This window comes from Paramacrobiotus metropolitanus, unplaced genomic scaffold (genome assembly GCF_019649055.1).
Source record: "Paramacrobiotus metropolitanus isolate TYO unplaced genomic scaffold, Prichtersi_v1.0 Parri_scaffold0000101, whole genome shotgun sequence".
NCBI lineage: Eukaryota > Metazoa > Tardigrada > Eutardigrada > Parachela > Macrobiotidae > Paramacrobiotus > Paramacrobiotus metropolitanus.
Window position 1 is genome coordinate 354323 of NW_026570321.1, and position 21441 is coordinate 375763.

Below are 21441 nucleotides of genomic sequence, written 5' to 3' on the forward strand. Positions count from 1 at the left end.
AAAAGTGACACGGCCGTCTCTACAGATAAACACATTTGCTAACAGCTTAACAAGGAGTCGAGAATTTCTATGTTTATAATTCTGTAAATACAAAATTCAGTAACAATGTAAAAGTTATCGGTAAATGTAAGCGTCACGCTCTGAACTAAAGAGTCATAAGCAGATATTCTACAAATTACAATTTACCGTATTTTATTGATGCGGAAACCGTATCACAACCGCCGTCAGCCAGAATGTCCGAAAGGATTCTTTGAAGGCGGTGTTTGACTCTGTACGTATGAACAGCAACTTACTAAACAGTGCGCCATATATTCCCTACTGCTGGACAGACGGAAGTTAACAAAACCAGAATTTGACTGAATACTTTATGATTACGCTGCAGCAAAACATATTTAACACAGACTTAACTGTTCGGTTACACATGCATAATACATTACTGCGCAGTGTTCACTGTGCAGGTAAGAATAAACATAAAAATCACAACACTACGCCGAATGCCCATAATCGGACAAAGCAGCTTGCACATCCAAAACATAAAAAGAACGAACAAATTTTCCGAAGCTGACACAGTGAGTTGGAATTTAAAAAAACAGTGATTGAGCAATCAAAAATGTCGCTACTCTAACGGTGCCGTCCGTTCTGAGATCTCGGTGATGGTGGAGCCGCTATCGAAGGATGTATTGGGATCAGTCGCAGGTGCGATCACGGATTCTGTGGCCGACGACGAGGCGGAGGGAATGTTCGCCGACGGAGCGCCGATAATGTTGGACAATTTCCATTCCACATCTTCCACGTTAGCTAATCTACACAGCAAATAAACAGCCTGATTCAATAGCCGGTTGACACAACCACTGCATCAACCCAGTGCTAAATGCTTCATAAAATCTTCGAAAGCCACTGAAGCCTAGTCGCCGCAATGTAATCTAACATGGAAACTCCACACTTACGCTTGTTCAATACATTCCTGACTGCAAAAGTAAACAATCGTTAGAAATGTTAGATCGTTAGAAACGAAACAGTCTGAGATTTTTTATATCTATATTTTCCGTAGCATATGACTTACTGAAGCGCCAGCTGCTGGGAGATCAGCTCAATTTTTGAGACACTCTAAAAAACAACGGATCACCTGAGCAACTTGATACATGTAATGATCTTGCACAAATGCACAATAGTTATGCAAAGACAAACTCCAGCATCTTCTCTAGAAGTATCCCTTGCAAAATAGAGGAATATCAAATATGTACAATACATTTACGTGTGCAATACACCGCCAAATGCCAATACATACAAGAAAGATATCTCTTTGCGTGAAATTCGATACTATGGTTATGAATTACGATTCTGCTGAAGTTTCAAACAATTAACACCTACTAACAAGAAAACTAGTACTAACTTAATGTAGTTTAAAATTACGTACCAGAGCACAACTTTCAATATTTTGTTCCATACCGGCGAACTGTTTGGCTGTCGTCATCAGCACCTGCAAAGAAACAAAATCCTCAGCATATATAACCATGAACTTGAAAAGTATCCCTTTTATTAGTTTTATAGTTGGATTGATAAAGTTTTAAATAGAAAAGGAGGCGGTAATTCTAGGGATTGGTACAAGTGTAAAATGTACATATTTGGTTCAAATGAATAAGTACTTTGTCCTAATTAAAATGCACTAACACTGCCGAAGATACGACAGAGAATCTTCACAAGCACCCATAAAACAGCGGAAAATTAATCCAACGACTGGCAAATCCTGCTGACATTATGTATGAAACGAAAATTGCTACAATAATTCACGATCAAAACCGTGGTTCAATTTACAAAACAAAACCCCGGTAACATGTTCACACAAACTACCCACAGATAACGGGCATTGCTAAAATTATTAACCAGACACCGTCGAAAAATTATAACCGAAAACGTTTAAAGCACATTTTAAAAAAATCAGGCAATTACCCAGATTTTTTCACGGTTTTCAAAACTTTTTCTCATAGATAGCTATTCATGAAAATAACCTGATACGGTATCAAATACTGAAAATTAAAACAACTTACAAGTTAATCAAACATACACTGGTATCTACAAGACTACAACTACATTGCTACAAGAACAGAATGGCTAAATACGTAACTTGCTTACTACCTAAATGCAAGCATGAATGCATGATATAAAGCAGGAATTGAAAATTCATATGATATGCTGCAAGCGCCAAACAGGCGAAATTTATAATAAATAATTATTGCAACTTCGTCAGTCGTACTGGCACGGTCACATGAAACAGAACTGGAACTGCGCAATGCCACCGACACCCACAACTTTAACGGTCTGTGACCCGTTTCCTGTTTTATGTTTACCTCCTCCGAGCGCGATCCCTTGAGCAGTTCCCGCGCGATAATTCCGACATCGCGAATACTGGACTGAATGCGCTGTGATGTCTTCTCAATGGTCTCCTCCGTCATCTTCAAACACACAATATCACGGTCAAGACAGTGCCATTACGGATAAGGATCAAGGACTAGAGTAAACACGGGACAGTGGCAATTTGTCGCACAGCACGCAGCCACGATAAGCAATAATTTGATAACATACGGGAGACGCGAAGGCCTGCGTGTTGTGGAAGCTGTTAGAAGGATGCAGGCTGCCTGTCGTCAATGCCACGGATGGATTCATTTTCTCGCTCCTTTAAGGGATAATCTGACACTTTCTATGCCAAAGATGAAGGTGGATCGATCATACGCAGCAGTGGCTTGGTCTGTTTGGGCTGGTGTGCCAATCATACTCCAATTACAAATTGCTGCTTTGATTTTGATGGATTTTTCATCCAAGTGCAGCGGACGGGCAGAAATCGTCTGCTGCTTTGCAGCTTTCATCGTGAGAAGTGATGCCATTTCCGGTGGAAAACGAGAGCATCTAGTTCCAAGTCCATTTGACAAGACCTGCATGGAAATTGGAATGACGGAATGTTGAGAAATTAAATTAAGAAAAATTTTAAAACGCATTAAAAAGCAAAAATTAGTCAGAAAATTAATTTTTTCATCTAATAATTTTTGATTATACTGCAAGTTACTTATTCACGGAAAAAGCCTGTTTAGAAGCGGTTCCAGAATCCAAATACCAATCCGTTTGGTAATGGAAATGGTTAGCGGAAATGGTAAGCAGTTTTACAGCTGATCAATCGACTCAAGCATTTCGCTTTTAAAATTCTATGTTCTAAAGATAATTTTGTAGTTTTAAAATCTGGAAATTCATTGCATTCCGACTGTCGCCACTATATGCTGCGTTGCAGATGTTTTTGGTGATTTCATACTGCATTCATGCTGCGGAGAATGGCGACGGAGACAGTGGATATCGTTGCGTCGTTGAATAATATCCGGCAGTTGATGAAGAATGCATGTGCCACCAGAAAGCAGGTACGCCGTACAACAACGATTTCATCGTCGCGTTTCTTATTCTCTATAAGGCACCTCTGCGGCATTGCAGGGATTTAAAGAGCCGCTGCTCATTGCTGTTAGCAAAACCAAACCCGTGGAAATGATTGTGGAAGCATACCAGGCAGGACAAAAAGACTTCGGAGAAAACTATGTAAGCAGTAAGAGTCTACTCTAATACTCTGTACTTTAAAAGTCAAAAGTTTGCTTGCCTGTAGTAACAAGTTGAGCCGTATTATGTTCGGCAGTTTGCTTTTTGCGATTTGTGATGTTTTAGCACTTTTCGAATTCATCGTTCATTTTAAGCACTGTCGAAAATTTCGCGTTTTCGTAACAGGTCCAGGAGCTGATACAGAAGGCCTCCGATGAGCAGGTTAGGAATCGGAATTGGAACGGTTTACGATTAATTTGAATCATTTACTGTATTTCACAGTTGAATTTCCGGCGCATATTGGAGACGTGGTTTTTGATTTTTTATAGCGTAACAGTGTTTAGTTGTCGAATTATAACTTTCTTCGGTGGGGTTTTCACTGTATGACTGCTTGTTTTTATAGATCCTTTCCAAATGTCCCGATATACGATGGCATTTTATTGGTCATTTACAGAGAAACAAAGTCACAAAGTTAATAGGTAAGAGACCGAATACAGATAAGCATACTGATACTTCGATAGAAAATCAGTTTTGAAAAAAAAAATCTTTTGTGGTTCGGGAATTTTTAAAAATTATTATAATTTGAATCAGTCTACGTGACGGCGTCTGGAGATGCTGTTTAACAGTTTACTAAACGGTACAACCGTACAGCGGTAGCGGCTACATACCAGTACATCATGTACATGCCTTTACTCTACGTTTTATTACATCTGTGCGAAATATCAACGAACTCACTATTTAATTTTATTAATAATTTTGCATGTACCCGCATACGGCTGCACTGTAGCGTGACAAAATATTATGAGGACAGTACTTTTCTGCCTACTCGTGAAAGTTGACTGTAGTAAATAACTAAACATGTAAATTCTAATGTGCCGCCGTATTATACTGGTGGTGGCGTATGCTGTTGAAAGAATAACAGATTGTATATTTGTATAATTGTATTGTTGTTGATGTTTTGCTTATTGATTACTACGAGTATGCGTTTTTTCCAGGTGCTCCCAGTCTGACCGTAGTAGATACAGTCGACAGCGTGAAACTTGCCGATGCTCTTAATAGTGGCTGGGAAAAACGGCAGTTAGACCGGAAACTGGATGTCATGTTGGAAATTAATACCAGCAAAGAACCAAGTGAGCACCGTAAAGTTCAAGTATTACAATCTTCATCATTAATGGAACTATGTAAATTTGCAAATCCGCTGCCTGCAGTGTATTCCAGTCTTCCAGACGTTTGCTACGTGTGATGGCTTCTGTTCTCAGTAGTGCTTTCAGCCTCTGATAATCCTACCACTGAGAATTAAAAACAATAGCATTGATAAACGAATACAAAATTAGTGTAATTCTTTTACCTATCTTTTCCATAGTTTTTCCTTGGAATATCATCCCGTTACATCGTTTACAAGTGCTTAGGTGCTTCTAACGATAAATTCTAATTGTATTGTGTGTTATTCCAATTTCCAGATAAGCATGGTATCCATCCTGATCAGGTTGTTTCCATTGCTGATCACATAAATGCCCGCTGTCCCGGCTTGAAGTTAAAAGGCCTTATGACGATCGGTGCAATCGAGCATAGCACCAACATCCGACCCAATCCCGATTTTGTTGTACGTATGCTCGGTACACGATTCCCTTACGTTTGTTGCAGTCTGTACCAGGGCGAAAATGATTAATAGTGCCGCTTTCGACCAATAAGTGCATGATTTGGTCAGTCGTATTTTTGCGTTTTTTTTGTCTTTTTGTGGTTAAAGCGCAAATCACTGATTTGCAGAATCGAATAGTTGCAGACCCTTCTGCATTTACAGCAGTTAATTCGTTTTTTTATTTAATTCGTATTTGTGGCTGTTGGTTGGCGATGCTGGAAGCAAAATTTCTGAAAAATTACATCTTGTACATAAATCGATTACTTTTACTTGTTAATAATATTTTACCAAAATTTAATGTATTTCTCGTATGCTTAGATTTAACTATTCTGATGATTATTAATGTATCTCATATCTATATTGTGTATTATGCATGTGTATGCGTGCTGTGTGGTATAAAAGTTTCTGTTTCAGAGCCTCTTTGCGTGTCATCAGGCGCTGTGTGAACATTTACGAGTGGATCCCAGTGAACTGGAGTTGAGCATGGGCATGTCCGAGGATTTTGAACACGCCATCGAAATGGGCAGCTCTCAGGTTCGCGTGGGAAGCAAGATATTCGGCAGTCGTGTGTATCATACTATTACGGATTCCGGTGACGAAAAAGAGTGATATCGGTGGTGATTTTCGAAAGCGACGTCGGTTTAGGATGGGTTTAGGCTTTTAGCGGTGGCATGGTGGTAAAAAGCTATGGAATTCTTAATTTATTAAGGGCATTTTCATGCTGTGTATAAATCTCGAAAATTTTTTCGCGGTACGCGATAATAACGGATGAATTTATTACCGTTTTCTCTTAGAAATGAGGAACAATTGCAAAAGCCTTCGCATGACTATCCCGTGCAAATGCTCGTTTGTTAGTTAAGCGACAAAAGTATCATTAAGATAAACTGCAGCCAGATTATTCAGTAGCTCGAGCCATTCAACTGTTCTAACACAGCAGTTTCTTCTCACTTTCTTCGTTCCTTTCCTGTTTTACTGCGAATAAATAAGTAAACCAATCCCAGTATGCACTAATATTTTCAATCTATCGACTATCAAAGCGATTAAACATGAAGCTACTGCACATTTGACAGCGTATTATTTATTAAAAAATCGGTAAAAAACATCGAGCTTGGATGAAAACTACGCAAAAAACCTGTCAGGTTTTCAAGCGGAAAGCAAGAGCATCGCGCAGCAAGATAATAACATACATAGATGCCGAACGCGCTCAGGTACAGTCCAATTACTATGCGGAACAAATCACAGAGAAACGCCTCTAAATTCTATGGAAAACTACGCAGCCGAGCAAATCGGGATTAAGTGGCCACTACTGATGAGAAGCGACGATCATCAAGCGACTGCGACAGGACAATTTGGTTAAAAAAAGAAAAACAACCGCATACGCGTACTGACCCCGACGAAATAAAACGAAGACACTATAAAAAATAAGGAATAAATCCGCGCACAATATATAATTACAAAATGCAACATTTCTTCTTCTTTCTCCGGTCTGGCTTCTTCGTTGTGGCCGTCTCGCCTTCCTTCCATCGCTTTATTTCACGCAGCAACTCGTAAAACGCCTACAAAACGTTTTATCTTACAGAAAATTCGATTGGCGTAAGCCGATGCAATTCCTGAAAAACCATTACGGCATAATTCGTACACAGCAGAAAAGCGCTAGTAGCGATGGAAATTACTGCAAAATTACCGCAAGCATGCGTCAAAAACCCGAAAATCAAAACTAAAAACTACTCGTAACCATAGATTCAAAATTGCAAAAACAATGAGGCAATACAGTATACCATTTCAAGGACATTCAAAGTTCAAAACTGTCTGGCGGCACAAAACGTTAAATGATCAGCATGTAACATTCAGATAAGAGTCAACTGATAACGACAACTTCCGGTACCAATCACAAAATTGCAAATTTTGGGCAAAACATAATCAAATGACAACTTATTCACAAAGCATAGAGAAACAGACGTATATTCCTGCTGGCCAAGGACTTCAATCACACAGACAATCCAAAATAAATTATTCCAGAACTTACCTTATCGACGTTGAATTTGGTTTTGGCTGACGTCTCAATGTAAGGAACATTCCACAATCGCGCTTTCTCCTGCAGTGTCGTTATGGACACCTTCCTCTGAGCTTCTAGATCCACTTTATTCCCGACGAGAATCATGGGGATTTTAGGCATGTTTTTCACGCGAAAAATCTGGTCTCTGCCGTCACAAAGCACAGTAATTACAACATGTAAAGAAAAAAATGCCAACAATCTACGTAATACGAGTGCGTATCATGTATGTTTACACTTTACAGTAGCACTGTACAGTAATGGTACTCGTACTGTACTTCTATGGAATTTTGTAGCCACCCTACGTTTAAAAAAGCACAAATTTCTGACAAACTCGACGAAAACTCAGAATTCAGACAACGAAACCAATAAATTAAAAACGTAAAAACAATTATATAATTTTAACGGGATAAACTGTAAATACATACTCGCACATGGATTACAAAAAAAATTCCAAATAACCAATTCATTAATTTTATCGTCGTCAAAAACGGGCAAAATATTTTAAGAAAGCGACTTTCGACGACTTCCGAACTACTTTCCTCAATTAAAGCTTAACACGCTCCGTATTTAAAAAATCGCTTTACATGCTTGGTACATACTTCCGCCGAAAAAACAACAAAGTTGCAAAACAGTCAAATCAGTGAAATCTAGCTTGCACGCAGCCAAATGAGCAAAGACCAAAGATTATACAGTCTCGCAACTTACTTTAATTCATCGAGCGCCGCGAATGAATCCGTATCCGTCAGGGCGAATACACACATAAACCCTTCCCCACTGCGAAAGTAATTATCCCGGATGGCCGCGTAGTCCTCCTGGCCCGCCGTGTCCAGAATATCCACGGAGACCTCCTTGGACTCCAGCACCACCTTCTTGCGGTACGAGTCCGCTTTGGTCGGCTCATAGTCCTCCACGAACTAGCCGCACCAGTGCAGAATATCAGCAACACATCAGGGATAACATTGCAATCAAACCGTACCCACCTCATCGTACATAAACTGCAGCGTGATGGCCGACTTCCCCACACCCCCAGCGCCCACCATAATCACCTTGTGCACCTCCTCCGGGGCGCTCTTCTTATTCTGCGCCATGGCCGCGGTGCAAGGGGAGGATTTCTGGACAGATGATAAATATCACGCTGCAATGGTAATGATTACGCACGGGACAAAGTGGAGGAGTTGGCAGAATGCTGACGGTGTAGGAAACATGCAAGGGGTTTTTTTAAATGGAGGAGATGATCGCTGACGATATGGTTGATGATAGGCGCACTTTGCAAATTTAACAAATACGCTAGCTGCAGGCGTGTGTGTGTCACTGAACCGAAGCGTTGTGAGTCAGAAAAATGTCATTTAAGAATGGCCGGACAGCTTATCCGCCATGTATCGTCCTAGCGCGAAGTTTATATTTCATGCGCTCCGACCATTGTTATCGATTTCCGGTAGTAGCATTCGAGCGCAGATGCACAGTTTTCTGTTCGGATATGCAGATTGAATGGACTGCGATTTCCGCACGGATTATCACTGTTATCTTATCATCGTGATCGGAATTATTTAGCAAACAAAAGTGCTTCTATGGTGTATTTTAAAAGTCTTCTATGGTTTTTATTTTTGTGCTTGTAAAAGTTGTTTGCACGATTGTGTTAGTTCCGCTGTTTGCCGAGCAATTTAGGCAACACAAACTACAAAGCCGCAAGCCGAAAGGGGCAAGCCGAAAGTTATCGAAGCACAACTGGCTGATGCCACGATACGATTTTGTTGCGGCGGCGTTTGAGATTCACAGTAGACGGTGGCACTAAGAAACTTGTGGACAAGGTTGGAAGCTGCCTAATATCTGCCACTGGCCAGAAACGCGCCAAAGAGTTTTTTCGGCAGCGTTTGTCTATACAGATACAGCGCGGGAATGCGATATGCGTTATGGGCACGATTCCCGAGCAGGACAGTATAGAAGAGTTTTTCTTGTTGTGATTGGGGTGTATCTGCCGCGGATGATTGTTTCATGCTTGTTGATTTTTGAGGGTTACGGTGTGTTATAGTGGGTTTTATTGTCAAATCGGAATCTTTTCAATGCCGTTGCAGATGTAAACTACAAAGCAACGCAATAAACGACTACTCCGGCTCACCATTTCCGGTTCGTAAAAACCATGGCAGGCGATTCGTTGCAGTTGACGTGATGCAAAGTGACCGGTGAGCGCCTTGACAGCAGTCACGTTGTATATTTTGGAAAATAATGGAGGCCTTAAAAGCTTGGAATATTAATCAAAGAAAAATGTCAAACGCTGTTTGAGATTGAAAAAGCGATTAGGTATTGCAGGCAAAATGTAATCATTAAAGGAGGCGGCATATAATACACGCTGTTGACTCGGACAACTGGACGGATGGCGAGTGGTGTTGCCGTGTATGAAAGAGAATTCATATCGCAGAAACCGGTAAAGTGAAGCAGGTTTCATTGCCTACTTGAATTTGATGGATATGTGATTTACTTGTTATTCTTGTGCCGTAATAAAAGGCTTTGCCGAATTTCTTCGCGCGTACGGCGTCCGAACTATTTTGTTCGGCGCGGTTGCAGTTAATAATAATTCTAAACGCCGATAATTGCTTTTTTCACATAACCGTGCACCTTCTGAAAGGGTCAGATTAAAAATAGTGTTATTTCCAACTGCAGAAGTCGAATTGCTATAATCTCGATAACTGTCAACTGGGTTTATAATATCGCATGCATAAATTAAACCGGTATTATAGGGGCTGTGGGTGTATACTTCAGTCTTCACATATATAAATCATGCGCGAAAATATTTTTGTCTGTTATGTATAACGAAGCAAATTTGTGCTTAACTGTACCAAAGCTGCAAAAAAATCTAACGCATAATATGTAACCGATTTAGTGCGGAGTCATTAAGCAATAAAGGGTATGTACTTTCAATATTTATGTGTAAATTCAAACGTCATAAAATCGAGCATAAAATGTTTTATTTCAAGCAATCTTTCGTAACAGCATGCATATGTCGCCTGAATTTATCATTTCAAGATAAAAATATTTTACTTTATTGCTAAACTTATGTAAGTGAAATGTTTCTCAGCGGTTTAGTAGCATTATACTTAAATTTCCAAAAGGTCACCGGCTATTGCGCGAGGCGTTAATCACTTGTGACGTGAAGCTGTAATAACGCAGCATTACATTGTACCGAACACATGCTCAAGCATTTAAGGATGCAAATTGGAAGCGAAGGCGTCCAACAATTTATTAGGCCAAACAGTAAAAATAGTTCCCAGCGTGGTTGCAGATCGCGATCGCCGCGCCGTGTGATGCTGAAGAGAGATTGCCAGCATCATGCAGGAATATATAAACCGCGCAGCAGATCAAATTAGCACCATATGTGTAATACCAGCGGCTATATTTAATATCGGTACATTATGCGCTGCCGCGTTAAGACAGTTCACGTTCCAGTAAGGGTAGAAGTTTTTAATGACGGAACTTCCATAAAAGGACAAGACATATTTGGAAATTATAATCCCGCCCTTAAACTGCCGTTAATCATACACACAGTGCACGCGGCGGACCGGCGTCTTGTGAGGCGGAAAATTAAATTCAAACAGAAGCCAAACCACAGTGTCGTATTAACGGAAAGCGAAAAAAAGCTGGCTACGTGGCCACATACATGAATTATATGGTATTAAGTGCTATATATGCATGCAATGCCAAATAAAGCAGCCAATCACCATTTCCGGCTGGTTTTTCCGCTGCGGCATATTTGGGACGTGTGTACGTAAATGCACGGTGGAATGGTCGAATCATTAAGATGCAGCGTTTTTCCACCGATTCCTTTGACTGCAAATTGAGAGTTTCAGCTGTTTAACATTCTGACCTAAGGCTAACCTGATTGAGAATTCTTCTCCATTAATTTTCTAACGGAATTCCGCGCTGGTCATTGGAAGCTGGAGATTTTCGTTTTGCGCGTGCGCCGCTTATTTTGTCGGCGCTTTTTACAGGGTAAAAATCTTAATACTCTTGCAACAGTTTTGGTCAAAATTATTTATCTGGTTAAAACCATGACGCATTGTGGAGCGATGACAATGGTCTGGCGGCAGAATTAATTATTACAAGTGAGCAGAATTCGTTCGATGATTCATGTGTTTCAGATGAGAGTGCATCGCATTTGATATTCTGCCTGCTTCGGTTGTTGCTAAATTTTTGGCTGTAATTGCTAGTTGGGGCAAACCAGCTTTTCTAATAATGCGGGGGTTTTTGTTCATCCGAAACTGGTAGAAATATCTTGCAGCTCTGTATAAGTTTTTTATGAGAAGGTTGCCTATGGATTATCTTGGTACTGTATATCTTAAATCATTTATGTAAGTTTTTAAGAAGATACTCGAGTGGATTTAACGTTTAACCGAAGACTGAAGTAGAGATACCAAGGTACTACCGGTACTTACTAGTGAGTTACTACAAGCTATAACAGCTTATTAACTTACTTGTTGTTGCTTTCAGATTAAGGCAAAACCAGAAAAAAATATTTTACTATCAGTCTGTAACTTGTTTCTGGTTTTTCTACAAAGTTTCTTTTGATAATTTTGTTTTCTGCATGCTTGCATTAAGAAAGTGCTGGAAAATTTCTTAAACGGTATCTTTCTTGGTAATGGATATTGGATATTAGTGATAAACTGCAACACTAATTAGAACGGTATTAAAATTATTTTTGCAACGTTTGCTAGATCCTGATAAAGCATGTCTCTTTTGTAGACGGTATTCCGGCATCGACCCTGGACCGGTGCTTATTTGCATATTTCTTTGGCCACAGAACGTGACAACCCGGGAAAATTACCGAACATTGCTGTGTTATCTCCACAATCGTCCAAAATCCCATATTTGAAAACGGTGAGCAATTGCACTTCAGTCAACAGATTGGTCAATTTGCGGATCAACACACTCCATTGACTGCCTAAGTGGCCGCACTAGACTAATCAGGCGCAGACGGATCAACACCCTGTTGATACAACGCTTTTTATCGCATTCAACCGAATACCCACTCGAAATCCCATTGGCCCATTCAGTATTACCGCGCGGCATTGTACGTACGGATTGTCACCATTCAATCCGAACGTAACGAAACTGCCTACTTACCGAAAAATGTTAGTTTTTCCAATGAGTTTTTGTGTTCCTTGTGTTATTTGATCGGAGCCCATCTGAAATAATTTTTGCTCATTCGGGCTGCTGAATACACACTTCGCCGTAAAGGAAGTAGTCCTAACTCAGCCGGCGTAGCACGGCAAGTGTTTACTCGGCGCATTCTGGCAACCTGTTGCGAATTGATTTAATCCGGCCCACTCTTGATTATCATCCGATGGGCAAACATGATTCTGATATAAAAGAGGTAGAACGGGATTTTTGCGTCGCTTGTCTGCTGTATCGTGCTGGCGCATTGAGTGTGGCATGCTGAGCGGCGTTCGGCGGCAAAAAGGTAGGCTATCTTGTCGCATTGTCGTGTAGTGGCCATGTTTGCGCAGAGATTGTCCGTGTGGACAATTGCCACTGTTTTCCGTTGATGTTGGTTGAATGGTCTTTGACAAGCTGTAGAGTGTAAAGGGCGAAATGAGGCAAATGTATCTTTTCGCTTTTCAAATAGTAAACTGCTTATTGTTCGTAAAAAGTAAGTAATACTGCTCCCGTGACCGATACCTAGTTGATATTGCTTTTTAAGACTACTCTGTAAGTATTACGAATCTACTGACTTTGTTTTCTAAGTTACTGTACGATTTCTAGGGAACTTGAGACGGTTTTTTTTGCAAGTGTACAGCTTAATTTTGATTAGCATCACAAACGTCTGTGCCAATATTGACGATGCACACATGTGGGTGTATTTACTTTCCACACTTAAAAGGTCACCAGGATTTTGACTGACTTGATTACTGCTCTACAGTCGTGAAAGTCGAAATCTAAGGGTTATGGTTAGGCTCTGAGCTTAATTTTCGACAAATGAATTCACATTTTACCAATTTTCTTTGTACAGTATGTACTGTAAAAAGAAAATTGGTTAAAACTCAGGTAATATGTCAGTAGTCTGCACAAGTGCTTGTGCCTTTTTCGTAAATTAATTGCTGTCGAGCTGTCATACAATTTTTAACAAAACTCAAGCATTTAATGTCATCCGTAATAAGAGTGGAGAAAGTGCAGTTCTGGGCTGTTTTGTTGAGCGCTGAGGATTTGAGAGAAAATAACGTTGCATTTGCTTGACCTTTGTTAGATATGCTAGATAACGTGACATGCGAGGTTTAACAGACGGCTGTTTAAGTACTATGCCTTCATAGGTTCCCACTTTCCTGTAATTAATTCGAAACGCCGTAATTCCAGACTGACACGACAGATGTACATTGTGCGCCATGTGAATCATTCCGCAATAGCAAAACCAAAAATTATGCATGACAACAAAGCAGAAGCCCTGACAGCGCATTCTGAGTAGTGGCATTCGTCAGTGCTAGCAATCTGATTAACCGGCGCATTTTGCGTTAATATTGCCAGTTTCTTATGCATAATTGCATATTGCGTACATTTATCTACTTATAGTTGTTGCAGCATATAAAATCAGAAGCAGGACGCGTACATTGCGTTACAGTTATGGGTATATAGGAGATTGGTAGTGCAGTGGCCGAAGAAATTAGGAGTTTCGTTTTTGGGAGCCTTATAATTTAAGCAGAAATATTACTGTCGAATGTCTAATGGTAGAAACACTGGTTGTTGTTAACAGTTTGTAGAAACGTAATGCACATTTTTTTATCACGAATTCAAGAATTCAAGGAAGTTCACCCAATAACCTGACAGCGCGGTTCGCGTGCCCATGAGGCAGTCAGGTTGGCAGAGTTTGGCACATCTTGATCCTTATCAAGATAACAAATTACCCGTTCACTGCCGATCGGCAGTCTGCCGAAAACTTTCATATCCATTCCATAAATGAAATAATTGTTATATTGTCAGCTCGGACGAGTTCATCGTTAACCCATTTCTATTCAGCCTTGTGGCCCCGCGCCACTTGAGTCATAAAATTATATTGATAGCGCTTTTGAAAACTGGTAACTTTATAATGGGACGTTTTGTACCATTTCAGCCGGTGAGTGTGTTTATCTCCTACACTACCATGTCATTAATATTCGTCTCCGGAGGCGGCAGACGCGTCAACGATGCGTTCACTCTTCTCGTGGTAGAAGAAAATATATGCGTAATCCAATAAGAATTCGTTCCTAATTAAGTAATTAAAAACCCATTGATCATAAAAACTTCAAGCATACAGTTTTTGGTAACTTAACAACGACTAATTATAAATTTTGTACGGTCGGTACGGTAAAAACTTTTTCGGTCACCTTTCGTCGAGAATTTTTGCTGCACCAAGAACTGACGTTTTCGGGCTGTAAGTAGTGCAATTATAGCTCAACTCAAATTTATAATGATAAAAATTCGTTTTGTTGCTAATTTACCGGAACGAAACTATGAAAGTTTTGAGTCTATGTATATTTGTGGAAATAATAATATACGTATATAGCCGATGTACGTGAGCCACCCTTGCTTACATACGCAAGTTTGGTGCAGTGTTTATAAAAATAAATCGGCACGGTAAATCGTCATGAGAACACAACAATTTATATTTCTTATCAGGATGGGAATGTTTGTCTTAACTGCCGTTTCCGGCACTAAACCCGATAAGGAACGGTTGAACTGAATTCGAAATGCGGGCTGCGCGATAACACATGGCGCGTACGGCGTATTTCCCTGTTACCCCTGTCAACATGCAGAAAAATTAATCCGCGTGTTGAATTTCATTGATGTCATTCGCATTGGCAATGATTAGCATAAACGCTGATAAACCAACTTGTCAGTCATGATGGCGCTTCTTCTCGTAAGCGATTTTTTAGATCTCTTCCCCTAAATTATGAATCCATCTTACAGATTTATTTCAATCTGGAGCGCTCGATCTGTGCCACACCACGGAGGCGGTATAACACACCGTGCGATCGTTGAAACATAATCACTGCGCCAAACCAGTGCACTCAACGTCAGCACGGTCGTCTCCACCCCCGCCGATTTCCCCCCCGCGTTCTCCTTAATGCCAGTCTGATCTCCACACCCAGCCTCACCATGTCCAGTTCCTCGCCGGCCCATCCGGCCAAGAAATCCTCTAATAAAGCCCCGGGTACCCACAGCAGCGCCGCCGTGTCGTCCGCGGGGTCCGCCGCGTTCCCCTCGGCCCCTGGGGGCTCCCTCATGCGGGTGCCCCTGCCCTCCGTCACAGGCATCGCCCTGCCGAACCCCCACCTCGAGCGCCTGGGGATTCCGGAGGGTCTGCCGGGGATCCAGCTGACGGCGTCCACCGCCCCCACGCTGCAGGTAGGCAGCACCCAGGGGAAACTGAAGACGGCGCACGGGAAGAAGACCAAGGGCCGGGTGAAGATCAAGATGGAGTTTATTGATAATAAACTGCGGCGGTATACCACGTTCAGTAAACGGAAAGCGGGACTGATGAAGAAGGTGAGTTTGCGTGGTCGCTGCTTTTTATGATTGCGGATGTAGGTTTATGATCGGAATGCTCGATTAGGCTTGGGTAGAGTATTGCGAAGGTGGTGTGTGTTGTGATTTCCATTGAAGAAGATTTTACCAATCCAGCGCTTGTAGCAGTGCTTTCTTGTTTCTGCCTTCTTGCGTTAGGAGCTAACCTGATAAAATAAAATTAAAAAGTGCTTATTTACATTAGTACAGACTGTAGTTAGTACTTAGTAAGTACTACATACATCGCGCGCATGTTATAGTATCTATATTGTTATAACATTCTTTTTTTAATCTTCCTTGCATAAATTCAAGCTTCGCAGTAGTGAATTAGGGATAGTGCGCCTTGAGTAGCCGGTTTTGGTTTGCTCTTTTAAAAGCTACGTTAAAGTTAACTGCGCAGTAATTAATTTTCTCAGTACATAAAATTAAATTATTTTTATATTGCGTAATGCGTATTATTTCGTAGTTCGTACACAGATCGTAGATATTCGTAGTGTGTTGCCTCCACTGATGCCATCTTGTATTGGTGGGCTTGTTATGGTGGGCCTGTATGATTTACTAGCCCGTACAATATGATATTACTTAGTTAAGATGCAGTTAATTTTGTTCTTTACATGTGAAAATGTTAGTTTGTAATATGTATTTCCTTTTCAAAAATTGCGTGTGCAGGATTCAAGACGAATTACGGGGTGCTACTTTTTCTAGAGTGGTATTTTCGCCATAGCTGTTAGCATTTTTCGTGCAGCATGTTCATCCGCAGCACGGAATTTCCTCATTTAAACTGTAAACGTACCGTATTGTACAGGCGTATGAACTCTCCACACTAACCGGGACGGAGGTGATGCTGCTGGTCGCCTCGGAGACCGGCCACGTGTACACCTTCGCCACCCGCAAACTGCAGCCGATGATCACCAGCGAGGCCGGGAAGGCGCTCATCCAGACCTGCCTGAATTCGCCCGATCTGCCCAGCGGATCCGACGGGCACGCCGACTCCCCGGTGGAGCACCGGATGAACCTCAACGGCACCTTCGACGAGGACCTGGGCATGGGCGGCGCCGATGATTTCGACGATGAGTACATGGATTCCGGCGACTCGGACGACGCCGCATCCCCGCAGACAGCGCGCCTCAACGGCGAGCATGTCGGTGGTTATGGACCGCCGGGGAATGTGGATTACGGGAGTCTCTCGGGGTTCGAGGGCTATGCACATCCGGAGGAGGCGGGATACTACGCCAACGTGCCTAGGGATAATGCTCATCGATGAGGGAGTTTTTTTCTGGAGAAAAATGATTCTCTGTGCATTGTAAAGTGGTTTATACTTTTTACAGTCGAATTTGTTCGGTTTTTTCTTTCTTGTGACATTTTTATGTCTTTAATTGTTAAGGCAGTTAAGCAGATGGGTTTTTCGTGGCGCTAGTCCAAAGATTTTGCTGTAATCTGATTAGCGGAATTTGATTGGATTTGGTGTTTCTTGCTGAAGGTTTTTCCTGACAGCATTTTCAAAATTCTTGGAGCACGGAATAATTTGATTCGAATTTTATTCTGTAACGTACGAGTCGGTACGACTACGAGTACTTATAAAACAGGCAGCATCGTATTGAATTTGAGATTGATTTAATAAGTGCGAAATTAGTTGCCGGCAGCTGAGGAAATAAGTTGAACATGCATTAAATGTATGTAAATTGAGTGTGGATTGAAACGTACAACAATACAATTTCAAATCCCATAAATCAACGGAAGCTCTCAGCCGATCCCGGTTACTTAAACTTTCTTTTCACAAGGAACGGACAATGATAACACTCTGGCACTAAAACGTCAGATGAACGGAAGTATCGTACTGTATGCTCGTACCAATGCTAAAGTAGAGTAAGTAATAGCCAAACGTACTCACACAAATCAATCACACGTGAGATGTCCCACAATTTTGATCTAACTGGTAAGGTAAGTAAGTACATAGTACAATGTAGGACTAAATGGTCGCATATATAGCCCCATACCCAGCATTCTGTACGCAAGCGGTGCAGTGCACTTGTACGAAACGGATATTTTGAACTCAGTCCTACAGTGCACTGCGCTGCATTCGTACTGAATGTGGAGATGTTGGGTATGCGACCATTTTGTCCTAAGCTGTAAGTACACATGCAGATATCTTTAAACTAACTGGTAAGTAGAGTATGGTGGTTCCCGCAACAGAAATTTTTTTTTGTTTTGTAATTAAACAACGGTTTCACTTACAATTAACAGCCGGTAAAACCTGATCAAGGTAAACTACAGTACACCTGACAAGGGTTTCCGTGGTCAAACGCATTGAGCGACATACTCTCAAAAGAAATAGACGGAAATATGGAAGATAATCAGGTCAACTTTCCAAACGATCATTCACAAAAAAATTAGTAGATGCGTTTACCCAGAAAACCATAAGACTAAAATCACCACTTAAAATAAAAATCCCAACGATAAGCAGCACAACAGTCTTCTCAACACAAAGGTAAGGATTGCTGTAAACTGAAACCATTCCATGAAACGCCAAACTATTTACTCGATCTCCTCCACATGTCGACCAATGAACGCCAGGGCACTGGTTCGCAGTTTCTTTAGATCATGGTTTTCCGCAAAGCACAGACGCTGAACAACGTTATCTTTCGTCAGCGAAGCAGCCATCATCGTCTCGCATTCCGCACGCAAATCCACCATATCGTACTTCTCCGCCGCCATCCACAGATCGGTCAGCATGTCGTTTGCTTCCAGCGGCGAGCGGGTGTATGCAAACTGAATCATGGCCTCCAGTACATCCGGGGAGATATCGTTGATCTCACACTGTCCGGTGTTCTTCTCCTCCATATCGTTCTGGAACATGGCAGCAAACACCGGCGACTGCGCGGCCACGATGGCACGATGCACCGCGATATCTTTACCCCCGCAAACCAGTTTGAAATCGGTCAGCATACGGGAATCCAGCAACTGCTTCATATCCTGTCTATGGGCGATAGCGTCCTCAGCCTTTTTGGCCACGTAGAACGTAAGATTAACAAAGACCACCACTCCTCTCTTCAGTGCATAGTGGGTATATCCGCTCGAGTACGTGGAGGTGACGAGCTCCATTAGGTTAGTTCCTGAGGCAGTAGGAAGGCGCCATCCAGTTTCTTCGATGCGTATGTCACATGGTCCGTCCGCGGAAGCCCTATTTTAAACAACCAAATATTGCAGGACCTAATCTACATAAAAATGGATGATATAGGTTTAATTTACCATCTGGGGAGCAAAACACTGAGTGGACACTCAAGTAACCTGTACGAACTTTCTATATGGCTAACCATAAAAAGTATGTTAATATCTGTCCAGCAAAAGCCCAGAAGATAAAGTACAGAGTAGAGAGACAAGTGGCATAATTCTACAAACGCACCGTACTCGGCATTCTACCGAAATCGCGTTGGAAGACTTCACATTTGCTGATGGCTCTTTGGGACACACCGTAGCAGTAACGGCTGCGCTGTTTTCAGTCACCAACATCGTGACTGTCCAGACGGATGCTGGGATATCGGGATAGGTGGGATCCGCATCGACGCTAATATCAGCCGTATACGGTATCTGCTTGCTGGTGTTAATTGCTCCGCAGACGAACTGATCCGTAGGGATCTTGTACAGCAGATTCACTGCTGGGGTCTTCGTTGGGGGTAACAGTGGCATGGCAGAGAATTACTGCAGAATTTAAAATTAGCTCCAATCTCCAGGAAACAGAAATGCAGTAAAAGTGTAAGTGAACGGACATGTAGTTAGAATACTCACCGTCGAACTGGCAGATGAACACAATGGATTACGCACAGCAGGAAGTCACGAAAGTACTACAACTTCGGTAAAATTCTGACTGGATTCAACTGCAAGAATAATTTGTTCGTTCGCAAAACGAACTGTGGCACTGAAAAAGTGGAATATCTGAAGAGCAGTTACGCTAACCATAAGCACCTACAGTCTAGAGGTACAGAGGAAGCAGATTCAGATTGGTAGCCATGTTTCCCCGGTAAGCCAATCATTATGCGTAATCCACTGTCAGGTGGGAAATATGCAGCCAATCAGAAGACTGGAGGCGGGGCTAGCGTAGTATTCCATTTACCGATTACTACGAAATTTACCGATTACCGATTAAATTTAAGTCCCTCTACGATAACTTTTTTAATGGCGATCTGAATTGCTCTCAGTTCCGAGTTGCTGAGCGAAGAAATCAAAATACTTAGAAGTTTGTACTAAGGTCACTCTGGACGTTTAGCATGAACTGGTAATGCAGCTCTTCCCTGTTCTCGCAGTTCGCATCAATATATACTGTACCAAGAACTTACTATAGGTAGAAGGACTGGGAAGCGACTCTGCAACGGTCGACTACGTTATCACTGTCGCATACAGAATGCACTGCTGTGCTATTGCTTACCACAGGCCCACAGATTTTCTTATCCGTTTTTAAAGATATTCTCAGTTCCTTTCTCCTCTAAAGCTTTCTGATATTTTAACAGATCATACTGAATTTAGAAACCCAAACGTGAAGGGCTAGAAATAGAAGAGAAAAGGATATGCTGAGAAAACTGACAAAAACCGTAAAAAACGCGCATTTGTCACCTGGCAGCCGCCCTGACGTGTACTGGCGTCCTCCTCACACTAGTACACATCGGTACTACTTTACTACTTCTACTTCTACCCTTACAACTAAGGCTTAGGCTTTACTACATCTTCTACGCGAGTCCTGACCCCGAGTCTCTACTTCGACTTCTCAGAAATCCCCAGCAGAGAACTTTGACCGCGACTTGCCATTTCGACGTGACCGCGCTTCGATGACGTAGCTCAACCTATTGTTCTAGTGTATTAGTTGACCTGATGTTCTCATTAGTCCACGTGTAGTGATGCAGCGGTGTGATTAGTCCACGTGTCCTCAGATGTCTCTTATTGGTTAGATGTAAATCCCTATTGTTCTCAGACCCGTACCTGCGCGTACGAAGAGCCAGCACTTGCGGTGCCCAGGGCTATATAAGGCGCTCGTCGCCCACACAAATGTCAAGAGTTGTAATCCCAACAAAAGTAGAGTCTTGTTACTCGATCTGATTAACTTCAGGCTTTTGCTCTGGTCTTCTCTTTCCAAGTGAGGCTGTTCAAACTGACCTCTGGGTGACCTTTCACCTATTGTCAGGGGTCATTCCTCTACTTCGTCGACGTGCATTATCATCTTCGGATAGTCTCGTGACGTAACAGGCTACCCACTTGATCCCACTTGTTTGCCGTGACCTTTCGGTCCCTTCGATCTTCATGCCCTGTAGCGCCAGGTTGATGGATTTGTCATACTCATACGCTTCAGCTACCATCTAGCGTCGGACAGGTAACGTATAACTTCACGCATCCCTTGTGTTCCCTTTCGTGTCTTCTCTTTCAGCAGGCTTTCGAGTTCCGGATCCTCTTCTTCATCCCTGCATATCATCTCATACTTGTACATCAACATCCTTAACCTTTCGCTCCATGAAATACATAAGAAGTTGAGATTAAGAGTCGCTCTATTCCCCCGACTGGTCGTGGTCTGGGAAGTGCATATTTCCACCGCACGTCTTTTATTTTATTTTTTCCTTATTGCACGACATGGCGCCCACCGTGGTTCAAACTTTCCCGATGG

At 41.9% G+C, this 21441-nt stretch overlaps 5 protein-coding genes across 12 annotated transcripts; 2 read left to right on the forward strand and 3 right to left on the reverse strand.

Moving 5' to 3' along the window:
- Nucleotides 1-356: 356 nt before the first annotated feature.
- Nucleotides 357-2843, reverse strand: LOC129597170 (BLOC-1-related complex subunit 7-like). Its single transcript, XM_055494627.1, has 6 exons — nt 2584-2843; nt 2349-2453; nt 1418-1480; nt 1064-1107; nt 948-968; nt 357-803 (listed from the first exon to the last, which is right to left on the reverse strand). The coding sequence occupies exons 1-6, from the start codon at nt 2662-2664 to the stop codon at nt 617-619; spliced, it is 501 nt and encodes a 166-aa protein (XP_055350602.1). The 5' UTR covers nt 2665-2843; the 3' UTR covers nt 357-616.
- On the forward strand, nt 2221-6206 carry LOC129597168 (pyridoxal phosphate homeostasis protein-like). 2 transcript variants are annotated; one of them, XM_055494625.1, is made up of 8 exons: nt 2221-3145; nt 3281-3404; nt 3475-3576; nt 3760-3795; nt 3977-4052; nt 4569-4703; nt 5034-5176; nt 5627-6206. In XM_055494625.1, exons 2-8 carry the CDS (start codon nt 3309-3311, stop codon nt 5819-5821), a joined length of 783 nt encoding a protein of 260 aa, XP_055350600.1. In that variant the 5' UTR covers nt 2221-3145; nt 3281-3308; the 3' UTR covers nt 5822-6206. The 2 variants fall into 2 exon arrangements, with proteins under 2 accessions (XP_055350600.1, XP_055350599.1); XM_055494624.1 differs by lacking the exon at nt 2221-3145 and having other exon boundaries at nt 3201-3404; nt 5627-6204.
- Nucleotides 6164-8550, reverse strand: LOC129597169 (ras-related protein Ral-a-like). Its single transcript, XM_055494626.1, has 4 exons — nt 8249-8550; nt 7974-8182; nt 7239-7413; nt 6164-6768 (listed from the first exon to the last, which is right to left on the reverse strand). The coding sequence occupies exons 1-4, from the start codon at nt 8354-8356 to the stop codon at nt 6664-6666; spliced, it is 597 nt and encodes a 198-aa protein (XP_055350601.1). The 5' UTR covers nt 8357-8550; the 3' UTR covers nt 6164-6663.
- A 530-nt stretch (nt 8551-9080) lies between these two features.
- LOC129597164 (serum response factor homolog) lies at nt 9081-17391 on the forward strand. Of its 7 annotated transcripts, none has more exons than XM_055494618.1 (5): nt 9081-9448; nt 9567-9690; nt 12003-12720; nt 15198-15776; nt 16600-17391. In XM_055494618.1, the coding sequence occupies exons 4-5, from the start codon at nt 15387-15389 to the stop codon at nt 17056-17058; spliced, it is 849 nt and encodes a 282-aa protein (XP_055350593.1). In that variant the 5' UTR covers nt 9081-9448; nt 9567-9690; nt 12003-12720; nt 15198-15386; the 3' UTR covers nt 17059-17391. The 7 variants fall into 7 exon arrangements, with proteins under 7 accessions (XP_055350593.1, XP_055350592.1, XP_055350591.1 ...); XM_055494617.1 differs by having other exon boundaries at nt 9576-9690; XM_055494616.1 differs by lacking the exons at nt 9081-9448; nt 9567-9690 and adding an exon at nt 10875-11365.
- A 619-nt stretch (nt 17392-18010) lies between these two features.
- LOC129597201 (uncharacterized) lies at nt 18011-19883 on the reverse strand. The gene is made up of 4 exons (XM_055494668.1): nt 19762-19883; nt 19581-19669; nt 19198-19493; nt 18011-18975 (listed from the first exon to the last, which is right to left on the reverse strand). The coding sequence occupies exons 3-4, from the start codon at nt 19479-19481 to the stop codon at nt 18330-18332; spliced, it is 930 nt and encodes a 309-aa protein (XP_055350643.1). The 5' UTR covers nt 19482-19493; nt 19581-19669; nt 19762-19883; the 3' UTR covers nt 18011-18329.
- Nucleotides 19884-21441: the final 1558 nt, after the last annotated feature.